An 8,512-nucleotide genomic window follows, 5' to 3' on the forward strand; every position below is an offset into this window, starting at 1 on the left:
CTGGCTGTGAATAGACTGCTTTGTCTCTATCAGTTACATATATTCTGGAATTTGTCTTCAAGGCTGCTGCCTGTTTTCTCCATTGATTGCATATACAAAGTCAGGCTGACATCTCAGTCTCTGATTTAAACTAGTAACTCAGTCACTGAATCAGATCTCTGTGGTGTGCTATGGCATACGTAGATGCAGGAATAATTAACATTAACTTTCTATTGTATTATTTCATGCTTCTGAAATAATAATAATGAAGTTCTGGACCATTATGCAAAGTGCTCTTATCAAATCTGATTATGAGTTCTGTGGTGGCTGAGGATGCTGTATTCACAAGTAAGATTATATTTATAGTACAACCCTTATACTGCACTTAGGTGATCAAACAACTGACTGATCATCCTCACTGCCATCATCAAGCTCCATGTAATTAATTCCTCATAGTTAGCCATCTCTACTTTTTTGTGATATTAATGACATTTTGGGAAATATGTTTACTTACTTATTTGCCAAGAATTAGATGACAAGATCAATACCACTCTCATGTCTGATTGTTAGAGCTGGAGCCAGTGGATGATTAGCTTAGCTTAGGATATTGGCAGCAGAATGAAACAGCTGCTTTGGCTCTGTCCAAGTTTCAAAAGTACACATACTAAGTCCTCACCTATTAACACACTGTATCACTCAACCAGGAATATAAGAATACCAGATGGTGGATTTACAGGGAGTAACATGCTAGAAGCATTTCCTGGCAAACAGTAACCAGTTGTAGTGACTTTCTTAAGTCTTGGCAGGTTGCCTGGCAAATTCATGTTGATGTCAAGATTCCAAGCAGTCACTGTGATAAAGCCACTGATACAGCGTGGTGAGTCAGCCTTGCTGCCAATTTGTTACCGTAGCACAGTTGGCTACTGTAACAAAAAAATCCTCTGGGGCCAAGAAAGCTTGTCCATGGACTGCTGTTCTAAAAGAGATGTCCGTAAAACTGTTGACAAGATACCTAGAACTGTAAAGACAGTCAATTATGGCTCTTTTTCTCCATTATCTTTTTACATGTTTGCCTTCATTTGTCAGGAGGTAGACACGAATCAAAAGGGAGAGTGAGGGCAGTAATGACTTGCAACACAAGTCAAACTGGGGGGCACTATGGCTGTGTCTTGTGCAGCTTAACTGTGCAGTCGTCAGGACTAGGAATGGGGATCGAGACCCACTTCTGTGCAGACCCGTTTCCAAATTTCTAAAAATTTTGGTTGCTTGTTGCTTACAATGACTGAATGTGCAAAGCGCTCAAAGGTTTGGTATTTAAGTATTGGTATGGTAAGTATCAATAGTGGTATCGGTAAAGACCCGGACTGTTAGACACACTCTAAAAATGGTATCAATGCCAATAAAAATTCACGAACTCCACTTATTACTCTTTGTACAATTATTTTTTTCTACAATGAAGGAGGGCCAAGCAGGCAGGGGCAAAGAAGACAGAAGCAAACGAGAGTGCAAGAAAATGTTTTTTGAATTGTAATGGGTGAGCAGTTTTCATTTTGGCTGACCTTATATCCAATTCAGAATGACACACTGATGTAGATCAAACCTACTGACCAGGACTGGACAAGACTGGACAAAGAGGTGATACTGAAATGTAATTTTTATCTGTTGATTATTTGATATAATTCAGTGTAAATCTGAGATTTTTTAGTAAGCTGTACGGAAATAAACACCGAACTGATGTCTCTTCTGACAACCAGACAAACAGGGCAGCCAGTGCAGTGCAGTGTTGACACCACTAGAGGCTGTCAGTCTTCAAGGCATCTTTGAATGGGACATAGGGGTAGGGGGGTCACTTAGGACATAATTACTTATAATGAGAAGAATAGAGGAGAGAGAGAGACACAGAGAAGAGAAGCAAAAAGAGAAGCTCAAGCAAAAATTAACAAAATGTCATAAAATCTGACCTCATAGGTTCATTCTGCTTGAAGATTTTTTTCCATGTTTCCAGTGCTCACTGATATCATGGCAGATATGTGATTCAGCAACACTGTATTACCTGATGTGACTATGTATCTGAGTGCTGTCAAAGCTTGTCACAGCTGCACAGCAGCACTGTGCCTCAACAAATCCCCAAGTATAGCTTCCAAATGAGGATGGCAGCTGCCCCTGCATACATGTTACTTTCACCATTTGGAGCAATGGATAACTGGTATAGATAATGGATGGACAGAGAGATTACACCATTCGGCCTGTACAGCTCTGGTACAGACCACTAGGGGTCAGGAGACCCCTAGTTGAGAAACACTGCTACAGTAAAGTCACAGAGTGTATCTTTAAAATGTAATGTCTGGCAGCACAACCAAACCAGAACATTAGTCCAATATTCCAGTTTCTTCATAAGGAACCCATCATTACTGATAAACTGTATAAAGAACATTACTCTGAGACACAAGAGGTGATTCTAGTGGGTGGTGAGGAGAAGCTATTTCTCACGTGCAACAGATTGTTCTAATAAGAGCTGGGCTCTCATGTCATCGGTTCCCAACCCTGTCTGTGTTTAGTTTGATCTGGATCAACAGATTTAATTGAAAGCTTTTTAACTCCTTGTGACACAATTTAGCTTTGTTTTCATCAGATGTTGGATGAAGAAGAAAAGAAAAACATTTTCAATCACAAATCGATATCGAGTCGACATTTGCTCCAGACGACTTATTGCCACATGCCTCTCGTAGATGCTAATGTGCAGTGTAACTATCACCTCAAACAGCACCTCCTCCATCACAGTCGATTAACTACCTTTTCTAATGAAAGTTTAAAGGTTTGGATTGCCACGGGGTGTGCTATTAACGAAGTAGCCAATGTGAAGAAGACTCCTCTCAGACTATAAGGTTGAGTGTAATAAATCATATTTTTGCGTTCTTGAATATTCGACCAAAAGGCAATAGGCATCCAGCGACATGGTGCGACTACAGAAGCAACAGTTGGTGTCATGTTTCTTGAAGAAGCCTTCTGCAGGTGAAATGTGTATTTAAATCACAGCTTTGAAGTTAGGTTTTGGGCTTTTTTCCTCCTTTTTCACGCTGATCTTACCTTCTGCTGCCTCCTTGCCATGTCAGTAGGTTGCTTTGCGTTGAACGGATAGGCGATGCAGCGCATCACAAACACATACAGCTGGAGTCTCTTTTTCCTCTCCTCCTCTTCCCTTTGCATCTTCTCTAGATCCTCCTTCTCCTTGTCGCTGCCTACCGACGGGCTGGGGCTGGAGGGTCGGCCGCCGCCGCTCCCGCGGCCCCGGGGCTGTAGCCCTCCGCCACCGTGGCCGTCGGCGGCTCGGCCCGGTGATAGTCTGGCTCCTCCGAGGCTCTTCGGGGCCGCCACCTCTTTGTGTTCCACCTCCAGTATCTCATCCCCTTCCTCCTCGCTGGAAGACGGATCCAACATGCTGCTGAGGCAGATGAGGTGGAAACAATACCTGCAGCAAAAAGTAAAACTGCAAAAGTTTAAAAAAGAGAGAGGAAAATGCCGCTCGGCTTCAGAGATAACCACAGAGGGTGAGATCCAGTTGAAGCCGCTGTGGAGACGCAAACCCTGACTGATGAGCGGCTCAGACTGTTGCTTCTCAAGAAAAAAAAAACTGCCGTCAGGCGAGTCAGCCTCAGCGAAAAAATGAAAGTGTTGGTGTCTAGTTGGTTGCGTGATTTCCGAGCCTTTCAATTCTGCCAGTCAGTGGCACATAGGAGGGATTTATCATGAAAGCAGATACAAAGGGGGAGGGGTTGCTGGCAGAGAAAACAGGACTAAACGTTGATGTGTTGATGCTCCGCTGCCTGGGGGAGGGAGAGGCAGGGCTCGGAGCTGACCGCGGTGCTGAAACCTGATCTCTGGCTGGTCTGGGATCAGTCTGATCAGGCTGCGAGCACAATAGATGAACGGCCACCTGATGATCCAGCTGAGTCAAAAGGGGACAGGTTTAGACAGCACCAGACCGGAAGGGTTTGGCTTTCACAATAAAGGTTTCACTACTAATTAAAAATAGATAATTAAATGAATGATGACAAAATGTTAACAAATAAAAATGTATAAATACCAAGAAATGGTCTTCCAAAACTACTTGAATCTACAGGTTTGAAATCAAGCCCATCAATTTTTATCTTTTATCTTTATATTTGCTTGCTCATGGTGGGAAAGGTCAGGTTTCTCCTTATAATGTTGTAAGGTCTTGACCTTACTCCATATAGTGCCTTGAGATACAGTACATTAAGAAAGCATTCCAACCCCTTCTATTTCTTCACATTTTGTTATGTTGCAGCCTTATTCTGAAATAATATATATTCTTTAAATTCTCCTCATCAATTTACACTCAATAATGACAAAGCCAAAGTAGTTTTTTTTTTAATCAAAATGGAAAATAGAAATATGACGTTGACATAAGTTCTTTACTATGACAGTTTAATTTTAGCTCAGGTTTTTTCTATTTCTCTGGATCATCTTTGAAAATGTTTTCACACCTTGATTGGAGTCCCCCAGTGGTAAATTCAATTTACTGGATATGATTTGGAACTGCACATACACCTTTTTATATAGGGTCTCACAGCTGACAATGCATATCAGAGCACAAACCAAGAGATGAGGAAGTAGGAACTGTCTGCAGAGCTCAGACAGGATTGTCAATTGACAAAACTGTCTAGTGTTTCAAGAGGAACAGTGACTAAAGTCACATCTGCGTTTCGATCCAGAGAAAAGACATCAGTAAATAGGGTCAGAAATTGTGGTCGACAGTGCACATTTGATGAGGGGAATGCTCATGCATTAGTGCAATATGTAAGGAAATTGGGTGACTGTGAATGTCAGTGCAGGATGTGATCAGACTGTGTCAGCAAGAGCAGTCCATCAATGATTATATTTCTTACTTATTTCAGTTTTATGCCTTTCTTTGCTCTCCTATTAATCATCTCACAACCATTCAGATTTATCTAGTGACGCTTTGGAGACCCAGGAAACTTTATTTACATGAGAATAAGTCAGAGTGGTATAGTTCATAGCCAATCACAAAAACTGGGCAACAATAATCTGAAGCAGAAGCAGTCTCAGCAGTTTTCAAGTTCCACATATCTAACTGATTGTCTGTTGTGAAAGGTTGGATGTCATATTTCCTGCTCTGAAATTCTGACAAAACTGAGGTGCTGGTCATTGGCCCAATATAGACACCAGTTTGATCAAGTAACAGTAAACCAAGAATTTTGGAGTTTTGTTTGATCCTACCAAGACCACCTCACCTACATAATATAGCTAAAAGCCTGTTATCATTCTTGGTCTCAGTTTTAACAAACCTTTTAAACCTAGTATGTACAGAAGTGTCAGTGTTGTCCTGTGAGTTGATGGTCAAATGGTTTGGGAGCACACCACATGGGCATGAATGCCCTGAGCAAGTGGTCTCTGGTTCAACTCCAATCTGGCCAGACCCTTTTCTGTGTGTCATTCCCCTGCTCTTGTTCCCTGCATTTCCTGTCTATCTCTAGGAGGCACAACAGCAGCAACAAATAACCCTGCCAGGGTGTACATATGGGGATGTGAGCATTCACTCAGATAGACCTAAACAGTATGCTTGGTGATTTCTACCTTCTTGCAGAGTTGCAGACTTGTGCACAAAGGGCTGAAAAAGTCCACAACAGAATCCTCAAGTGCTCTGCCAATTTCACTGTGGGACAGCCCAGAGCCCTCACAGATTTAGTTAGAATGTGTGCTAACGCCTGTGAGTGGGGGATATAGGAAGTAACTGAGTATTTTAGTTATACTGCTGTCACAACCTGACTCAAAATTTGCATCAAACAATGTGAGATGACAGGCCAGGGAATAGATGTGAGATTATTTTGCAGCCCCGTACCTGTATTTACAAGGAATCTTATCTCATTGTGAGGAGCTCTCCTAAACAGCACTAAAAGTTTCCTGATTTTCTCAGAGCTATTCACAAAACTGAGAGCAACTTTTACTACAGACCTGAGAGAACATCTGAGCTATGAGAGGGATCAGGTTGACCCTGTTACTATGGGTGACATCGTGTTCTATGAATTAATTTCCTCATTAGTATTCATTAATTCACCCAAACACACTGAATTTGATGGATATATAGGCAAGAAGAAAATAACTTGTTTAGTGTATTGCATTGCCATGTGCTATTGTTTCAGTTGACCAAACAAATATTTTAATATGGTAATTCAACATACTGTATAGCACCTATTTTACCTAGAAATCTAGCAATTGCCATGAAGCCAGTGTTTTTTTTGTTTTTGTTTTTGTTTTAATTTAATTCAGATGGTGTTATGGTACAATGTAGTGTCAAACAAAATTGAAGAGCGAATCTTGGCTTGATTGATTTGACAGACAGCTGTGTCACAGCTAATGGGAAGAGCACAGGTAGGGAGGACTCAAACTCAGACTCAAAGATAGGCTGTTGAAGTTAAGTTACTTTTTGAGGAAGAAAATGACTTACAGGCAGATGGGTGGATAAGCGAGCAAGAAGACAGGTAGTGGTGACACAGGTAGCACGAACAAATGTAACAGGACATTAAACAGGAACATATGCAGATGAACCAACAACAAACAGGTGCCAAAGGCAGGTATATATACAGACTGCTGTTGATAAGGAAACTGGGATCAAGTGTGTGAGTGAGCAGGGAAGCATAGGTGCAAATGTAAAACAGGTGAGCAGATGGATGTGGGGACAGGGAAGTCCAGGGACATCTAGTGGGCAGATGACGAATGACAAATGGGGGAAGGCAAGGACTGGGGAAAAGAAGGAAAGAACATAGCCTGGGAGAAATAAGCAGGGGCTAGAGTGACAGTAGTGCAGAGCTGCATAAATAATTTCCAAAACAGTGGTGCAACAAGGCACATTACCTAAAGCAGCTCACTGACTGACAATTGACTTCTCTGGACCTCTAACTTCTCTCAGAAGAGCTACTGCAGTTTTAGAGCTAAATATTTATTAAAATATTATTTTATAGAATTACTATTAAGTTAGGACTGACGCCCCTTATTTTCAGGAGTTTCTTGTACACACAGTTTAAGGTTGTCCCACAGTGAAACTGACATGTGTGGGACCACTTGTGTGCTCTTTCAAAGCCCTTTATGTAAGGCTGCAATCCTGCAGATTTAGTAAGGCCACTCTCCACAGTTCTAAAGGCTTTGCTCGAAGGACTAAACCACAGTTCACTGCATGATTAAAAACAAAGGAAAGGAAGTAAGTGGAGCTATAAAGAAGAAAAGTTTGCATGAGGAGGTAATTCTATCATGCAATGTGTACAGAGTAAGCACTGTGTGCCATTGCTTGCTATGTGATGCCACAATAATGTAAATTTCCCCACTGTGAGACTAATAAGGGATTAATTTATAAGAACTTGCAAATACCTTTTAGGGTGTGGACAACAAAGCCCTCATTTAATTAATTGTACAAGCAGGAATGACCATTATTTTGCTGGCCACAAAAATGCATATGCCCAGGATAATATCTGGTGAAACAAAGTGACTGACCTATCAGTCCCTCATCTTACTATTTTGAGCTCTTGCATCCAATATATTCTTGTGTTTTCTGAGTTGTGAGTGGACAAACAGCTTAAAAAGGTCAACGTTGCACCACCACCAGACTCATCAATTTTCCACCATGTGTAGCCAGGTGGAAGTGGTTTGTTGAACAGGTTCCATCTCCCCCACACCAGTATGTTACCTGGAAAATAAAAGAGGAGTGAAGAAAGATGAACAGGGGGCTTGTTTGCCCTTTTAATGCTACCAGTTGTTCTCTAAACAGGAACAGAATATGCACTGGTCAGTCATACAGCTGCCTGTAACAAGTAGCTTGTTACAGGCAGCTAACACACAGCATGCTACAGAAGAACAGCAAATTATTTTAGCACAGAGGCTAACAAACTAGTTCTGTGTATGAATTATGCCATTGTTTTAACATTTCAACACTTGAAGTACTGCACTCTTCCCATTAATATTTCCATAAATCACTGCACACATGTGTTCATACAGCTTGGCAACTCACCTCAGGTGTATCTCTCTTGAACTGGCAATGTTTCACGGTTAACAGGAGCATTTACCTAATTAAACATCCAAAAGAGGGCGCCCTTGAGCCAGTACAGCTACATAGACACATACCAAATTATGACAATTATGGCAAGAGGAATCACATACTGTACAAATTCTGTTACACAAGCCAGAATTTCATACTGGCCTGGTTTCCTCTGATGGGGCTCCTGATTGATCAGAATTAAGTCATATTGCTTTGGACTGCAATATCAATAGACACAGAAATCTTCAAAATTTCTTCCAGAAAAGAATTGTTTACATAAATGACTTCATGCTATGTTCACACCACCATCACAGCAAAAACAGAATGACACCATCTCTCATATGTTTGAAAATGTAACAACCTCTGGCCAAAAAGTGACCTCTTGTGTTTGTGACAGTAATCATTGTCCTTTGTCTATAGAAAACATGCAAACAGCAAACAAGCGACATTTTGTCATTTAGGTAT

General features: G+C 41.2%; 1 protein-coding gene across 1 annotated transcript in view; it reads right to left on the reverse strand.

Annotated features, from left to right (window-relative positions):
- Nucleotides 1–3,793, reverse strand: part of cadpsa (Ca2+-dependent activator protein for secretion a) — a 200,178-nt gene extending 196,385 nt beyond the window's left edge. The window contains 1 exon segment of the mRNA XM_051074773.1: nt 3,067–3,793. Coding sequence (XP_050930730.1) covers nt 3,067–3,417 — 351 coding nt within the window. The 5' untranslated portion in view covers nt 3,418–3,793.
- Nucleotides 3,794–8,512: the final 4,719 nt, after the last annotated feature.

Source organism: Lates calcarifer, linkage group LG12 (genome assembly GCF_001640805.2).
Source record: "Lates calcarifer isolate ASB-BC8 linkage group LG12, TLL_Latcal_v3, whole genome shotgun sequence".
Taxonomy (NCBI): domain Eukaryota; kingdom Metazoa; phylum Chordata; class Actinopteri; family Centropomidae; genus Lates; species Lates calcarifer.